Source organism: Neolamprologus brichardi, chromosome 5 (assembly GCF_056152115.1).
Source record: "Neolamprologus brichardi isolate AB-2024 chromosome 5, ASM5615211v1, whole genome shotgun sequence".
Classification (NCBI taxonomy): Eukaryota; Metazoa; Chordata; class Actinopteri; order Cichliformes; family Cichlidae; genus Neolamprologus; species Neolamprologus brichardi.
Window position 1 is genome coordinate 13,708,866 of NC_142108.1, and position 18,727 is coordinate 13,727,592.

General features: G+C 40.2%; 1 protein-coding gene across 3 annotated transcripts in view; it reads left to right on the forward strand.

The window, feature by feature from the left end:
- LOC102800249 (inositol 1,4,5-trisphosphate-gated calcium channel ITPR1) overlaps positions 1–18,727 on the forward strand; it is a 72,166-nt gene that overhangs the window by 31,383 nt on the left and 22,056 nt on the right. Inside the window, exons 35-42 of one of the 3 annotated variants that reach the window (XM_035915849.2) lie at positions 679–799; positions 913–1,097; positions 1,180–1,328; positions 1,418–1,529; positions 2,236–2,274; positions 10,595–10,642; positions 12,241–12,373; positions 15,803–15,993. In XM_035915849.2, coding sequence (XP_035771742.1) covers positions 679–799; positions 913–1,097; positions 1,180–1,328; positions 1,418–1,529; positions 2,236–2,274; positions 10,595–10,642; positions 12,241–12,373; positions 15,803–15,993 — 978 coding nt within the window. The remainder of the gene's footprint in view (positions 1–678; positions 800–912; positions 1,098–1,179; positions 1,329–1,417; positions 1,530–2,235; positions 2,275–10,594; positions 10,643–12,240; positions 12,374–15,802; positions 15,994–18,727) is intronic. The other 2 variants (XM_006808797.2, XM_006808798.2) reach the window with 2 other exon arrangements.

An 18,727-nucleotide genomic window follows, 5' to 3' on the forward strand; every position in this document is an offset into this window, starting at 1 on the left:
ATACAGTGTTTATCTGAGTAATCACCCTTATCCAGTGATGAAACATCTCTGGGTGTAGTTGATTTCCGCATGACAGGACCTTCATCGACAGGGATCATTAAATGGTTGATGAACACAAAAATGATATGAATCATAAGCTATGGTTTCACCGCCTACCCGACTGAACATCTGTGAGATTTTGGACCATCGGACTAGATAATGCTTTTATGCATATATTATATATATATACATTTTTATATTTTTTATTTTAGTGTTTCAGAGAGCTAACAAAGGCACGTTTAAGCTGCTCTTGTGGCACAATGTTGGCCTAACCCCTTACTATATCTTGGTTTGCTATTTAATTTGTCACCTGCTGTATGTTTTCTGTGCTCTTCAGGCTTCTCTTTTGGGGAAAATATTTCAGGTATCGGTTACAATTTAAATAAGGGCACAGAAGATCTGGGTGCTAAGATTTTTATTTTTTTTAATAATATGAAAGATTTTCACAGGTGCGTTTTGGGCAAAGGTCTGCTTGATGGGTTAGCAGTAGCAACTGACCACAATAGCATGCGGGGATTAGCACAGTAATATCACAGCAGCTCAGGTACAGCACTGTGTGTGCGTGTGAGATACATCTATCAGAAAACTTCAATCTAGAATAAACTACAGTTTCACTTTCTTCTTATTTTTTTTACCCAGACCAGGCAACCAGTTTTTGTGCAGCTGCTGCAGGCTGTCTTCAGGGCCTATCACTGCAACTGGCTGATGCCAGTGCAGAAGGGCCATGTTGAGAGCTGTATCAAAGTGCTCTCTGATGTTGGTAAGACCAAGGTCTTTCTCAAAATCAGTCCATCATATTCAAAAGGTTTAACAGTTTATATTAATCCTAAAGCGATTTGACACTAATGTTGTATGTCTTTCTGAATCCACCAGCCAAAGGCAGAGCAATAGCCATACCTGTGGACCTGGACAACCAGGTGAACAACCTGTTTGTGAAATCCAATAACATCGTTCAGAAGACAGCCATGAGCTGGAGGCTTACTGCTCGCAACGCTGCACGCAGAGACTCTATAGTGACCGCGTCAAGGGATTACAGGAATATCATAGAGAGGCTGCAGGTTAGGTTTGTTTGAGTTTGCGCTGCTTTATGTCTCTTTATTGCACAAAAACCTTCAGGGTGTTGCTTTATCTGTAATATAGGACATCGTGTCCGCTCTCGAAGACCGTCTTCGTCCACTGGTCCAGGCTGAGTTGTCCGTTCTGGTGGATGTGCTGCATCGGCCTGAGCTGCTCTTCCCTGAGAACACAGACTCGCGCAAGAAGTGCGAGAGCGGAGGATTTATATGCAAGTAAGGAAGGCTGCGATCTATGAAATTTACAATTAAAACATAAAGGCCCTCATTGGGATTGAGACTAAAGCTCTAATGTTCATTTGCAGGCTGATCAAACATACCAAGCAGCTGCTGGAGGAAAATGAGGAGAGACTGTGCATTAAAGTTTTGCAAACGCTTCGGGAGATGATGACTAAGGACAGAGGTTATGGAGAGAAGGTAGGAGATGCTGCAAAGCACAGGCATATTGTATTTCTATGGGGAGATGATTCACTTCACTGTAGGCGGTATGACTGTACATTTTTTACATTGTATATACTTTATTGTATCAACGCAGGTTTAGAATAAAAGATGTTGACAGTTTCTTGCTATTTTTTATGTCTTTTAAAGTGCCGGGTTAAAAAAAAAAAAGAAAAGAAAGAAAGAAACTTTTCAGCAACTAAGTTTCATTCGTTTTAACTAAAAGTGAAGCACAGAACTCTTAAAATGATGCATTTTTAAAAAGCAAGTCCTCACACAAAAACAGCAATCTGATACAATGTTTACTATGATTTTATATATGAAAATGATTTTGATGTCATCAAATCTTTTGCATAGTTATATAGAGTTTACACTATATACACACATACTGCATCACACGTACCCCCAACCATTTTTTTGAAGGGATTTGGCTTGTCCTTGGTTTTCAGTTAAACAGGGGTGGTCACTGCTGTGTGAGACTGTACTAATTATACTCACTTTTCCTAATATCCATGCAAAAATACTGCACATGGATATGACACTGTATCTGTGCTGAATTAGATTTTTTTTTTCCAGCAGTCTGAACTCACTTAACTAACATAACATGCTTTATCATTGACCTCTGCCTTAACTTCCTGCTTCCTGCATTGTTATCTAACCCCTGAAACCCTCTGTTCTCTTTCAGCTCAGGGCCTTTGATGATGAGATGGATATGCCTAAGGTTGTTTCTCTTTATCTTCCATTCATGCCCTTGTTTCCCAGAGCATCTGTTACATCTGTGTAACTATATTAGCTGTACTTTAACATTAGCCTAGTGTAGCAGCTGCTTTGGCTGTGTTGTAGTTAGTGGGGGTTTGGGCACAGCTGGTAACAAACAGTCATAGACCAATTCTGTCTTAAACACCTGCTGCATTGTCTGCTATAAAACGGTGTGTAGATCAACTGAAAACGTGAGAAAAAGAGAGGCTGGGAGATGTGTTCTGTTGCTGACTGCAGGTTGCTCAACTGAGCTTCCATTTTCCAAGGTAGTCACTTACTGGTTGGGCTATGTGCCAGTGCTATATTTGTACCCACTCAGTGTCCTTACACTGTACATGACTTTCTGCCAAAGTGTTGGTTGAAAGTCATTTTTGCACACATTTACTGTATTCAGGTCCAGTTAAGGGAGTTATCTTTTTATGTAATAAACTGCAGACCTGTGAAAAGCGGGGTCAAGAAGTTATATTTTGATATAGATTAGCTACAAGGGAAGACTATAGAAATAACACAATTTTACAGAAACTGAAATCATCTTTAAGATTAACGGACTGATGCAACAGAAATACTGATAAGAGACTAACAAAAAAACTGAATAGACACGAGAGTGCAGAATGCAATGACCATATGACAATCATCACACAAAAAACCCCAAACACTAAAAAGCTGATGATAATATAAAGATTAATGTATTAAAACCATGAGAAATCCCATTGCTTAATTTCCTCTCACTCTGTTCTCATGAAGATTATTCATTGCCCTTTCCTTTTTATGTTTTTATATTCCTTTGGGAAGGGGTGCTGGGTGTCTCCCCAGTATCTCCTGCTCCAATAGGGGGCGCTGTGACTGTGTGCGTGATCTGTATATGCGCCTATTAACGAACGTGTTGGGCTGTGAAGGGCTGAGGCAGTCACTGAGGCTGTGTCCTAGTTTTCCTTGCTTGCGAGCTGCACGATTCCTGGGTGCCTGCCAACTCTGGGCTGAGGTTACATAAGAACCAGGCTTTTTTTTTTTTTTCCTGGAACTCAGCCCCGCCGCTGATGTGTGACCTTCAGCAGTAATTGCCAATAAAAGTGTTGAGGAGCTGTTTATCCACAGAGCAGTTGTGTGCGGACGCATACATGTGCATGTGCACACCTGTGGGGGGGGAGTGGGGTGGGGGTGGGGTCTGTATGAGTTTCTCTCATGTGCTGCATCTCTGTCTGGCTGTCTACACGTGAAAAGCTGCTCCTGTGTAAGAGGGGCAGGAAAGTGGAAACCCGTGCCGATCTTCATATTTCTTCTCACCTCTTCCCCCCTTTTGGCCCCATTAAATCATTGTGACACAATTCCTTAACTGCTCCAACTACCCCCCGCCCTCCCACTTCCACTCGCACCTTTTCTCACATGGATGCAAACACACACCCGCTCTGTGTAAACGTAATGAAGTTGGCTGTGAATGTTTGCGTAGGTGTGATATGAAAGTGCGTAGCTGGCTCTTGTCTCTTCTGTTGATCTTTGAGCAAAGCAGAATAGCATTATATATGGTATAGAAGAAGGATACATGTTTGTGCGTTTGTGTTTAACAGGAAACAGAGTTTATGTGGGTCACATGAAGTCGATTTATGCAGCAGTGTCTGCAAAGTATTATGGAGGCATTTTTTGAAATGGAGAAATGGAAACGGAGACGGCCCGAGGTATATTTCTGACCTCGCTGATGTGTGCGTACTATCCCATTGCTAAATGTCACCGAGATGAATATCAGCTAAATTCATTGCTCTTTGACTGTCAGAGTTATGTAAGAGCCAGAGGAATTCAGGATACACAGTGTTAGGCTTTCTACTCTCAGGCTTCACCTGCCCTGATGTGTGTGCGTGTGTGTGTGTGTGTGGTCTAGTCAAAGCAGTTATGCAAGCCTTCCATGTTGGAAAATAAGGCTTGTGTCATCCCTTTCACTGCGCTGTTTCTTCCTGTGGCTTGCAAGAGTAATCTTGCTTTTTTGATTGCTTTATTTATATCTACTTAACACATTTTCTCACAGCAGGTTTTTCCATCTGTGGTCAAGACAGAAATTTGTTTTACAGCTCTGGTATAGAAGTGGGTCAGCTACAATGTAAATGACAGAGCACAGCCTTTTAATTTAAGTCTGCTCTACTGTCTGCCCATAACAAGCAGTCGAGTGGTAAACCCCAGTTTTCATGTCATTCACCGCTGGTTTAAACATGACTCAGCCTCCACCTGCAAAGATGTGTTTATTTATGCACTGTCAGAGAAAAAAGAAAACACACACACTTAAAGTAGAATGAGTTTTTTGGTACGCGCATGTGTGTCCGCATACTTTCTTCCTTTTATGTTCAACTGAGAGGTGTGAGACTGATCGAGGGGTTTGCCCTGGGGAGATTCCAGTTTGGTGGAATATACTGTAGTTTGGGCGGATGTGGCAGACGTGAGGGGTTAGCCTGTGGTCTTTGTGGTGAAGTCGGGGGGTGGTGAGCAGCATATATCTACTCTGATCAGCGTTTTGCATTGTGGTTTGATGTAGTGACAGGGAAAACATGTCGATAGACTTGTGAAAGATGCTGATCCTCCAGCGTGTGCATGTGTAGACCCCAACCTGATGCTGAACTCTGTTATAGCTGCTGCTGGGATCAGCTGTTGTGTATGTCAAAAAGGCTTAACACTGAGAACCCAAGCCACATCTCATATCACACCTCGCTCGATAATACTCTTCATATGAAATAAGTGTTGCAATGAGCAGAAAGCATAAGCTTTTTGATCATCATCAGAAGTGCTGGAAACATTAGAATCAGTAGATTTCATAGGTCATAGCTGCTGCTTATGCACAGATAATCATTTTAAAACCTGCAAGATTCAGGCTAGACTTAATTGTGTCGCTTTTTGATGCCATGTGCTAAAATCCCACTATTTGCATTTCAGCTATTCCAAAGAACTCATGAGTATATTCTGTGTTTTCCCTTTCTTCTTTTCTTGCTGTGTCTCCGTCTGCCACTTTCTCTTTCTTGCTCTGTCTCATTGTGCTTTTTCACCCCCACCCACACGCACACACCAACAAACAAAATGCGTATCTCACTTTCCTGTTAAGAAACATGTTAGAACACATTAGAACGGTCGCACAACTGAAAACAGTCCTGCTTTTTATTCTGATTTGGGGAGATATTCTTAACTGTGAAGATGTTATGTTTAAGAGTAAAGGGTTAGAAACCTGTATTTTTTTAAGGGCATATATATATATATATATATATATATATATATATATATATATATATATATATATATATGCGCGTATCTTTGATGACACAAAAATGTATGCAAAAGCCTTAATAAGTAAGTAGAAAAGTGTTGTGAATTCACTTGCTTCTGTACAAGGGTGAAATTGATATGCTTGGGCCTTTTATAGTAATCAGATTTCAATTATCTAAGAGGCTTTTATTAATACTTTTCCACCTACATCCGCAACATTTTCTGCAAGAGTTCTAATCTCTTTAGTAAAACACCAGATACTTATTGGACTTATTGGTCATTTATCTGTAGTTCAGATTAACTTACCATCATGGGATGCCTTTCACTTTGCCCAACTAGATGCCTCGTTCTTATCGAGAAAAGTTGTCAGTTTTGCACATTTAAGTCGAGGTGGAGCTTTTGGTCTCTTCAGTAGCACTTTTACAATCACATGAATGACATGAATTACATGAATGTCTTGGTTCTGGGTTCCACGGGCTGGCTGGGGCCTTCCTGTGTGGATTTTACATGTTTTTTCCTGTGCTTGTATGGGTAAGTCAAAGTTGCTGGTTTTAAAAACATTTTAAACTATTTTTAATGTACAGTTGTGTTCAGAAGTTTATGACCATGGACATAAATAGCGTGGTAGTTTTGGCCTTTTAATGATTTCTTTTAACTGTTTTTTTTTTCCAGGGTGGAATCATTGTACAACATATATCTTTCATAACTTTTAAATATTGGATCCACCTGTCTGAATCTATTTTGGTTCAGCTGTAATCCACACAGGATCAAAAGTGCATACAGGCTTGATAGTGTTGCGCAAGGTTATACAGTATGTTTTAACTGCACAAGGTCTGTTAACTTCTCATATGCAATCCTGCTTGATTACAGTTGGTAGCTTGTTGACAGCAGTCATTGGATTGACACATACTGAGAACAATGGGAAATCCCAAAGACCTCAGTGAAGATCTAAGAAGGAGAACTGAACATTTACACAAGTTGAGTAGGTCAGATTCCAAGATCATCAGTTCAAACAATTGTGTTTTAAAAAGTATGTAAAATTTTAAATGTATTGAACATTTCAAGATAAACATCACAAAGTGCTTCATAACAAAATTCTAGAACATAAAAACAAAAGTTAACAAGTATTAGTTGCTATTTGAAAGAAACAATGCACTTATTCGATGTGTCACCACTTTGCTGAGGTCTGGGAAAAGACCCAAAATGTTACCCTCAGATGGGTGGAAATTGGTTTGGATGTTCAGAAACAACCCAGTAACCACCAAGGCTCAAGCCTGACAACTGGAAACTGCTGGAACATCAGTGTCACTGTCCACAGTGACACTGATGTTCCACTGATGTTTTACATCGCCGTGGACCGAGAGGGTGCCAACCAAGAAAGAAGCCCCTGCTCCAAAATTGACCCCTTCAAGCTTGACTAAAATTTGCAGCTGCCCACATTGACGAGACAAAGATAAGGTTTTATGGTCAGATAATGACAAGAGATATGCCCGCTGGAGTAAAAGTGAGGCTTTCAAAACTAAGAACACTGTACTGTCATGTATGGTGGCAGTAGCATCATGCTCTGGGTCTGTTTTGCTACCAGTGGTACTGGTAGATTGCTCAACCTCCAAATAGCTAGACAGTAAAACTTGGACACAACTGTGTATTTCAACAGGAAAATGATCCCACAAACTAATTAAAACAGGTTTTGGAAAAGAAAAATAAGCTAACATTAAGCTTCTGGAAAAATCCTTCCCAAAGCCTGGCCTCAACCCTATTGAAAGTTTGTATTCTACATTTAAAAGCCCGGTCTATGCCAGGAAACCAACGATTTTAAATGAACCCTTTGAATTCTGCCAAGAAAACATGCCCAAAGCTTGTTGATGACTACCAAAAGCATCTGGTCGAGGTGCAACTTGCTAGAAACATTTAATCAATCAAGAGGAGTGTATGTGAGTATCTGAGCAAACCTCTGATCATCATACTCTTGAGTTCAGCTTCAGCTCACATGAATACATGAAAACATACTCATAGCATGCTTCTGTTTTTTTTATTAATTCTGTCTCTGCCTTTCACTGGTTTTCTTGTTGCCCACTGTGTTTTTGGTAACAGATGGCTTCTGCAAGCATCTCTGTGTCATTGGTTTAGTGGCCTGGTTTCTTTTAGAGTGATTATGTAACTCTAACCTCATCGCCCCTCTCCTGTCTTTTCCCCTCTCTTGCCCTCTTACACTGTCCTTTTACATAACAATGTATGCACAGCAGTACCTTATTCTGGTTGAATTTTTCCCAGGTGAACAGAAGAAATATATAGAGTTACTGAATTTTAATATTAATCTGATCTGAACTGCCACTGTTTTGGTTCTGCCAATAGGACTTTAGGAATTGAAAATAGGAACACAATGCATCTCTATATTACTGGAGTGGATCATTGCACTTTTTGTCATGTCCTACTCATAGCATAGTTCAAACTGAGAACCTCTCACCTCATTTGTATTTTTTCATTCCTGACTACCTGACAGTTGCAGTGTGATTTCAGTTTTGGTTCATCTTTGTGTGTGCGTGTATGTGTGTGCGTTTTAGGAGGGGAGTGCGGTGGGGGTGGGGGGGAGTCTAAGTTATTAAAATGATAATTGTATATTTTGGAGAACAGTCCAGTAACAGACTTGTGACACTGCAATTCAACCAACCAAGAAGTCCTTATACTTCATGCTGCAAGCCAACAATATGCCTTAGGAACTGTAGGGTTTTCAATGGCATCTAGGGTGCATATGAACATTAAAGTGTTACCTTTCTAATGCATTTGTATCATATGCACCATCAGGGTTTGTAGCATCTAGTCCTTTTACTGAATCAGAATAAAGTAATTACTTTCCTTATTGAAGGCAATAATGGAAAAGGGAAAATATATACATAAGTGACCTCCATGCATATATTTTTTTATGAGTTGATTTCAAGCTAAATTGAAGTTTCAACTGTCTGAGTGAAATCAGACTTTCAGATTTACTGGCTCTTTCACAGGAAATCCTGCATTGAGTTACTGTCCATAACTCAGAAAGGAAATACTATCTGCGGAAGCAAAGTGGAAATTTTAAAGTTGAAAGTAACGTTCTTTTGACTCATACAGTTTTTACAGAAAGAGTACTGTAGACTTTGTCTCTGTCACTCCTTCAGACGATGATCAAAATGGTCAGCAAAGAATGTTATCCTTCTTTGGGGCATGTGATCATTTAAAACAAACTTAAAAAACATACTTGGGTTTTTTTGTTTTTGTTTTTGTTTTTAGACAGAGCTGCACTTTTTTATAGTTTACTTGTCATTCTTTAAGCTATGATAAGTTCAGCTGCAGAGTTTTCATATTTAAAAAGAAAAGCCATATGAGAAAATTATATTGGTCTCCCAACCCAATAGTGAAAAACCATATTATCCAGCAGGTTGGACTATACTTTTAAAAAACTCGATGGCTCATTTGAAAAGTTACAATATTGTTTGTTTGTTTTTCAGACTAGCCTAAAGTGCATATCCTCAGTTTTAGGCCGGTTGCCCTTTGTCACCACTGAAAGAACTGTTTGAGGGGAAATGGCCATTTATACAAATGTTATCCAAGTTGCAAAAATCCAAAATCAGTTGGACAGTTGACCAATAAATATTTAATGGAAAGTTGGTTTCTGACTAAACGACTTCTTTAGTCTTGGTCTCTGAGTCACTTGGATGAGTGACAAAAAGTTTCTCCCACTGAAAACGTTACATCCAGATGAAAAGAATCAACTTTTTGGATTTCCTTACCTGGATCCTTGATCATGCATCAAAACGTTTTGACTAAGAGTTAAGATCTGGCATTTAAACTCAAATAGAGCAGGCTGTTTGTATGAAGAGCACATACAACTGAAGATTTAAAAATGAACAAACCTGGTCAGAGTTCTTAATAATAGCTGTGTTGCATCAATTCAGAAGAAACTAGCTGTGAATAGAAAAACAAAGTAGAAAAAGAAAGGAAATAGCAAACAAGCAGGTATGCAAGAAGCGCAATTCTGCTGAAAAACGCACATTATGACTGATTCTCTGGATGTAGGCGTTGATGTTTTGTGGTCAAAACTGAAGAGAAGACATGACGATAATCTGCAAAGGATTCACTACATGATGCTTCCCATAAGCCTCACAAAACAGATCTGGTTACGGTTAAATAAATGTAAAGCTTAAGCTGTTGTGGCTCTAAATAAAACCTGTCCACTGGTATTTATTTGTTTTTTGTTTGGGGTTTTTTGCTGAAAAAAGCAATAGGCCAACAGAGAGGTAGACAGAAACATCCTGCAGACTCAGATTTGGCCAAATAAGCAAAAGGTCACTGGACAAGATTTCATCATTTTGGCGATTGGCTGAGTCTTTTATCTGATCTCAGTCCTACTGGACATGTGTTTCACTACCCAAAGACCGCATATGAAATACCAAAAGCAAGAGTTTAAGTGAAACAGTATAGACTTGGAGGGCATCATCCTCAAGGAAGATAAAAAAAAAAAAACCAAGACTGATAAAGTTTAGAATGATAACCTTTATTAAAAGTGAGATTAAGCATCTATTTTTCAATAGCGTTCTAGGCTGATATAGGCAGCATTAACCTAGCATGTTTTTCAAAGCTGGGGGTGTATTTGAACAGAACGTCATGGTTTATTGATTCAGTGGTTTTGTTTAACTACATGCGTAAGTGTCGAACCACCTTTGAACCTTTAATCTCTGAGCCCAATGTGTGAAAAAGGTTACATTTTTGTTTGTGCAAGGAATTCAGAAAATGAACAAAACATCCACTGGAGAATTTCAACACAGTCACCGCAGTACACATCTCCTATCACAGCTCTCCTAAACGTAGACGTAATGTTTCCTCGGTTTCTGACCTACCAGTAAAAGCATAGCAACTCACACCGAGCAGACCTTTGCATGGCCACTTGAAACAGCTGAATAGGTACAAGATGTGGTAATTAACCTGACAATTGCCTTCTCTGTGCTGCATGAATACTAACCCTGTGTTTGTATTTGTTCAACCACTATGCGCACACTACTCACTGCACGCAGCAGCTGGATAACAACCAGCCTGAGAAGTTGGTGGAGGACCAAAAGAGGGTAGGTACTTTTTAAGAGCATGACAACCTAACTGAAAACCCCAACACTAGACAGATTCATACTAAGATTTACATGTAAAGCAGTCATGCATATAGCATGAAAAATTCCCACTTTGTGACCTGATTCTTTTTGCCTTCTAGGTTTATGAGAACTCTTCTTTTAGTGTTTTAAGTAACAGCCAAGTGAGCAGTCATGGTGATTGTGTAACTGATGAAGGAAAACATGTTTTTCCTCTGCATTCTCTCTCTAATGGTGTTTATGACAAAGCAGAGACTTTACAGAGCCTCAGGCATGTCTGTGTCTAATCAGTATTTTTAGAGGCCGCCACTGATGGGTTCATCAATATATATAGGACTAATCTCCTAGAGAAAAACATTTTTCACACAGGTTTAATCACTGACCATTCATCCAATCATTAAATATGTGTAACAAGATATCCTGACTCCTGGCATCTTGCATGTAGTTATTACTAAATAAGCAGTGAAGGTTTTATTACCTCCAAAGGCCTTTCTTATCCTAGAGTTATTGAATGTTTTTGAATGTTACAGAGAAGCTCCTGTTTTACTTTTTGGAAGAATTTTTCCACAGCAAAAATGTTGAAGTAAAAAATAGTAGAGGTAAAACTTACAGGGGGACGAAGATGGATGAAACTTATTTTAGCGCAAAATTTGGATCTTTTTCATTTCCCGATAACCATCGAAATTAATCTTGATTTAGATAATGCTTCAAAAAGTTTGTGCCTGCTGCTTAATAGTGGCGAGTGGCAAGACTTTGTTATAGAGTTGCTTTGTATCGACAGTTTAGATAACCTCCTGTTCAAAATGCCATAAGGGTTTGGCTCATGCCTCACGACTCTAGAGATCAGGGAATAATTTTCTGACTCCATCTGATTGTGCTTTGCCGTTAAGCACGATGCATACCATTGATTAACCTCCAACCAATGAACAATGAGAACAGTGTTCCCCGCACCTCCTACATAAAGTAATCCTGACCTCTGGAGCATAACTATGGCAGCGGAGCTTACATAACTCCTCCGTCGTCTATCAAGGACCACCCACAGTTGACAATGATTTGCACATAATTGCACACAAACACAAAAAAACCCTTCTCTTTCATTTCCTTCACTTTATCCCATGGGAGGTCTGTCAGGTAGCTATGGGCTGCGGTTTCCATGACAACGCCAAAGTCGTGCTGCTGACTGCTCGACAGAGGATGAGTCACAGTGTGGGAGGGCTGGCCCCAGGTCTGTCTAAGTGAAAATCAGGACCTCACATTGTCGCTACACAGAGTCACTGCTGCGATGAGACCCATAACAATATTGTAATGTAGGCGGTAAATATCAGAAAGTTTATGCTATACCTAAAGTTTTGTCCAGCGCGGAATTTTAGGAATTTTTCTTTTATTAGAGATTTAATTTACTCTTTATTTAACTTGTCTTTAGTCTGTATTACTCTGAGGCTGCGTTTTCTTTCAGTCTTCACAGAGAAAAGAAATGTACAATGCATCATTAATGATGCACGTTATCCCGTTACACAAGCTGTTCTTTATTTCTCTCTCTCCCGCCACAGACATCACATCATTACGTCCTTCTCTTGCAGGGTGAGGCGCTGAGACAGATTCTGGTGAATCGTTACTATGGCAACTTCCATAGGAGTGGTGGGCGGAGGGACAGCCTGACGTCATTTAGCAATGGCCCCCTCGGTCAGGTTGGACCGGGCAAAAGCCAATCAGGTGGGACGCAACGACAATTGTTACTCATCTCTGACAGCCAGCACAGAAGTTTGTTGTTCATTCTTTTCAGTGGTGTTTTCTTCCTGCATGAAAGGCCAAGGAAACCCATCTTTCAGTATCTCTAATAGATCTGGTGTCTGTGTGAAGCATTTACCAAACGCATGCTGCTGAAGAGGAGGGGAATTGTGCTGCCAAACATGACTACAACTACTATTATTTAAGATCAAAGTCTAGACGAACCTTTTGCAAATTTTTTTTCCTGCCTCTGAAGTTGTAGTGTGGCAAACCTCTTTTGGGGTTGTTATATGAGGATGGGGCTTTATCTGTTTGGCCCTGAGCTGGTTATCAGCTCCTGAGTCAGGCTGTGAACTGCCCTTTGAGCATGCAGAGCAAAATATTCTTATCACTACCTGATAACATTGCTACTTTTTTATTATCTGCAGTCAAAATACTAAAGCAATGTGTGTATTTTCTTCTGTTTTTTGAGCGATTGGCTGATTTTTGCCATGTTTGATGTAAGACATTTTATCATAATATAGATTCGGGGGACACACGGACACTGTGCTGGTGTCGGTACAATGTGCTGTGAGTCTGTTAACCTAATAATCTGAACACTTTGTATCTGCTGTGGCAAGAATGCTACTGAACAATAATAATAATAATAATAGACAAAAGAGGACACAAAATATCAACAGAAAATAAATGCAATTAAGAATTTAAAAAAAAGGCAACAACAGTAAAAACCACAAAAAACCAACTGTTTTGACAAGTGATTTAAAGGACATCACTGATTCACTAAGCCTTGTGATAAGTAGTTCAGATGTTTGTACAAAAGCTCTTTCAACAGGAGTCAAGAACAGAGATGATTAAAGTTGTACCCAGGTCTCCATCTTTCCCTTTTGTGCCAACATTTTGGCAAACTTCCAGTCAGCAGGAAGTAAACCCATCCCCTCCATGATCTACTTTTTACTGTTGCTAGGTGACAAGCTGCTACTTCCTGTGAAAACAGACTTTGCACCTGTTGCAGAAACAAGAGCCACACTGAGATTCTATATGTAGCCTGAAGCTTGGGCCTCAAGGGGGGATGTACAGGCAAAGGCTTGTACAATGAATCACACCACTGGACAGTTGCATTGCACAGGTGGTCAATAAAGGATTGATAGCACGGCATGTTTGGGACCTGTTTAAGTTAATCTTTTTGGACTCTTTAACAAAGAAAACAATTTGTATATTTTGCAGTGAAAAACTAAGTACACCCCATGATTCAGTAACTTTTACCACCTTTAGCAGCAATAACTTCAGCAATAACTCAGTTCATTGAGATTCATGGGTGCTTGTTTTTGCACAGCTCTGTCAAGATCACATCACATCATTTCACTCTGGTTGAGGTCTGGACTTTGATTGCTGTGCTTTGGGGTCAATGTCCTGTTGCATAACCTAGTTTAAGAGATGGCCTTGTGTTTGACTGACTTAGTGACTGCAACGTGCCCGGGTCCTCTATCTACAAAACAAGCCCAAATCATCACCCCTCCACCACCCTGCTGATAGTTAGTGTTTGTGTGGTTGATTGTGCTGACATGCTGTGTTTGGTTTTCTCCAAATTTGACACTTCGCATTATTACCAAACATCTCCACTTTGGCATTATTGCCAAAGTGGAATGGCATCATTATCTGTCCAAAGGCCATTATTAAAAAAGTTATGGCTTGCTCAGATGTAAACCTAAACCATGCTGCCTTGTTATTTTTAAATAAAAGAGGGTTTTTTCCTGGCATCTTTTCTTCTTCTTCAAAAAAGGATCTTTCTTCTTTTTCTGCTTATACTGTCGTGAACTTTAACACTTAACATATTAACTGAGGTCTGCAGAGTCTGAGATGTAGCTCTTGGGATTTTTGCAATTTCTCTGCCTTTTGCACTGTATGACCTAGGCATGAATTTGGAATATCCACCACTGGAAAGATTGTTTACACACACCTGTATATGCCAGACTAGCAAACTGCCAAAACCTCTGATTTGACAGTGGTGGTCACACTTTCTGATGACTCACAGCATTATTAAAGCAACAAAAAGTTTTGAGCACATTATTTTTCTTATTTAATTTTAACTGTGTATGTATACTGTTGGGTCCATAAATATTTGGAAAACAGCACATTTTTTAGAGCTTTGTCTCTGTAAACAACCACAGGTTATGTGATGGAAGTGAAGACTTTCACCTTAAAGGGATTTAACCAAAATATGGCATCAACTTAATAGAAATTATATAGTCCTCCATTTTCAACTGTCAAAAGTAATATGACAGTTGACTCACAAACAGATTCGTGGCCAGGTGAGGCATGCTCCTTCATTATTTCATGATGAGGGAACATGCCTCTGTATAAAAGCAGAGTTGATTCCAAGTCTTGAAATTGAATTTGGTAGTGTCTTTGGTGTGAAGTCCAAAGACACATTGATGCAAATGCCATCGTTAGGTTAAGAAAAGCTAAATAAACCCATCAAAGAGAGAGGAAATCATTTTGTGATGACCAAATCACCAATATGCAACACCAAAAGATTTAAAGGACCACTGAAAACAAAGAAAACTGCAGAATTATTGCTTGGTTAAAAAAAAAAACATCTGCACAACCACTAGCTACATGAGGAATACTCTCACAGAGCTGCATGCTGAGTGAATGTCCTTACACACAGGCAGGTTGTCAAAACACAATCAGGAGTCTTCTTCGTGAATGGCAATACAGTAAGTTGCAAACTACTGGTTACACTTAAGAACAGGAAGGCCAGAACACATGTAAAATTGCACTGTTTGTTCATGAAGCACACCACATGATCTCTCAAATATTGTGTGGGCAGCGTCAGAGAATGAGTATCTATGGCTGCAAGTATAGTAAGTTCACCAGTGTTTTAGGCAAAGAAATAAGATGTTCTTCAGTGGCCAAGTCAGTCACCTGATGTCCACCCAACAGAGCGTCTCTTCAGTTACTGAAGGCAGAGAAACCCCAAAACAAGCAGCAACTGAAGTCATTGACTTCCTTTGATTTCCATTAAAGTATTAAAAACTAAAACTGAAAATTTATTTAAATTCACACATGACTGCAATTACTGAACAAATACTACAATACTTGAACACTGCAACTCACTTGCATATTAATTGTTTAATTTAAAGTCGACTGTACTGGTGAACAGATGAAAAAAAAAGTCCAAATACTTAATCTCACTATATGTTTTAATTGGACTATAAATTTACTAAGAGCAAACTGTTGTTTTTCTGTTATTATCTTCAGATGATATAATAAGCTGTTAAATGCTTATAGTTGTAGTTCCCATTTATTTGCAGGAAATTTATCAAAATAAACCAGATTAGGAAAAAAAAATTAACGCCACATGTCTGATATAGCCTGTTCTGAATTGTCCCATTGCCTCATCTCGGTCTTTAGGTGGATTAGGGGGACATGGGGGCCTGAGTCGTGGGGAAATGAGCCTGGCAGAGGTACAGTGTCATCTGGACAAAGAAGGAGCCTCTGACCTGGTTATTGACCTCATCATGAACACCACGAGCGACCGAGTCTTCCAAGAAAGCATCCTCTTAGCTATTGCGCTGCTGGAGGGTGGAAACACCACCATCCAGGTCAGTTAACCGAACATTTCAACCTTAAGAATATGAACTTGTGTCTGTTGTCTACTGCGAAACAACTGATTTGTGTATAAATCTGCATCTCACTTTAAAAATGATACACTTTAAATATGATCTGCTCCAATACGATCAGTGTAAAGAACACTGTGTAATTGAGGGAATTTTTCATCACTAGACAATCTTCAGTAAGTGGGTCAGTGTGCCACCATAGCTGCACATGTACATTACTGCGGCACCTCCCCCTCACGTCTAGCCCTATATAACTTAGCTGGGAGACCAGACCAGCTGCTAATAATGTCATTAGTAGACCTAAAGTAGACTTTGGATCAAAAATATTCATGTGTTTCTGTTTTTTCATTTTAGAAATTCTTAGGTGTGTATTGGGTAGTTTAAATAAACTCTCCTCCTTTCGGGTTCAGCCCGAGCTGCTCTGAACTCTGTTTCCCCCACCGTCCATTCTTCCTATGTCTGTTGTTCTGTCAGTGGATCCCCATTTTTCTGTTTGTGTGTCCGTCTACGTTGTGTAAGCGAGGAGCTTGCATAATCAGATTAGAGGAAGCCACTGTTTCAGAGATAATGCATTGGCTTCCCACGGCTGCTGCAGAGCCACGTCACGTGATCCGTCTGTGTTACATAAGGTCTGTGTGAATGAACAATGAGGAATGTCTCAGCCTTCAAAACATTCCAGCCTCGCTCCCTTGCGTTCTCTTGCCGGCCCAAACTGGGTCACGCTGGGCCTCCGGAACTGGGGCAGTGGGGAGAGAGGGCGGAGGGATGAGGAAACACAGAGGGGACTGAGGAGAAACTGGAGCTCCTCTTACCCTCGCATTCTTAAGTTTGTTCTGGAAAGGGAGATTTATTTGCAGGGAAAGCTATCCTGCAGTGCTAGAACTGCACCATACAGTGCAAATATTTATGTTCTTTTACTTACTGGATGGCTTATAAAGGAAGCCTGAGATAAAAGCCTCGTTTCATCTCTATAAATACAACAATGATGATTGTGACTGACAGCTTAAAGCTTGAATTTGAGATCAGGCGTTTCTTTTGTTCTCTCTCGTCTCTTCAAGAAAGCACACTATGGGAAATATAAGTGGGGTTGTGTGACGGTCGTGCTGAGCTGAGCACCTGTTGGATCTTGGGTGTCTTGTACTCACGTAACACCGTTAAGTATTTACTCATGGCCTACATAGTGCACAGAAATAAACCACACAGAATAACCCAGCTGCATGCTCAGTTAAGTCACTTACACATGCAGGCTGTTTGCTGTCATGCAAGGCTAATGCACGGATCCACTAGAGTTTATATTTCACATTCAGGCTCTTGCACTCTTTTGTTCCTATATTTCAGTCACATAGCGGCTTTTTATCTTTCTTTTTTCTTTTTTTTTCTTGCTACAGCTATGAGAGATCTCAGACAGCTGTGAATTCTGTTGTTACATGACAACTTTTAACATTTTACTCGTCAGCCATCTGGCTTCTAACTGCATGGTGTGCTGCTCCGTTTCCCTCCAAAGCCCTTGATGTGCAGGTGTGCTAAACCAGAGTAGTGAGTCTAAAAAAAGAAAAAATGTGAATGCAGAGGTGGCGAATTTAAAGGAAGAAGGAAGAAACTGAGGAACGGGGAAAAGGTCTCGAAAGAGCGTAGAGTAGAGAGGAGCAGCAGCAGTTCCATTTGGTTTACATGTGGCGCTGCCTGACATGAGAGGGAGGGTGAAAGGAAAAGGGAGCGCGAGTATAAATAGCTGTTACATAACATCCCTTTGTTGATGCCAAGTGGCGGAACGGAAGGAGAGAAGGGAAAGCGCTATGACCTTGTTTTTCAGTGTTGTCCGCCCCCACCCCGTCCTGCTCTTCTCTGTCTCTTTCCACTTAGGGTTTGCCTCCATAGATACAGACAGGCTCTGTGTTTACCCGACACTGCAGGGGCCCGTGACATCTTCGTCCCTCTCATCTATCCTCCTTCGTTACTATCACCGTGTTCTCTCCTTGCCTTGACCACCATGTGTTACTTCATCCGTAACGTCATCTCTCCATTATGCCAGTCTTCCTCCTGCTTTTCAAGCGCCATCAAAACACAGATGGTGTCTTGATACAGCCGCACAGATTTCGTAAACCAATGTGTGAGGACTGGCGTCCAAATGCTACACAATGTAACAACGTGGTTAGATGTGAAAGTACAGGTTTTCACTTCTGATTGTTGTCACATACGTTTTCTGAAGAAATCAGAAGAGGAAAGCTTTGCTGTGGTGTTTTTCTTTACTGTGGTGTCCCTTACTTGTGCGCACGTCCTTGTTTCAGTGAGTCACTCAATTTGGTTCAGTTCCTAAGAACTGGTGTTTAAAAAACAAAAAAAAACAAATACTCAGTTAGCTCTCAGGTGAAAAAGAAATGATGCTGGGAAAAAGAAAAGAACGCTCTGGCATGCCCAGTACATTCACCTCCACTGTCGCTATTGCAGCGAATGGCAATAAGTCAGTTTAACCTGATTCACCTGATCAAATACTGTAGCTCAGCACTGGTGCTAGTCTTGCTAGGCCTGGATGTAAATGACTAAACATAGTATCTCCAACATAGGATATTTTACTTGAATGACAGGCTGTGGAAATGATTGATGATTACATAAGGATAAAGCTGAGAGAGAATACTGTATTGCAGAGCATGTGTGATATGTGGGTGTGTCCTCTCTGAACTGGCATGTGCCTATGGCGGAGACAGCTGACCCACTTTTG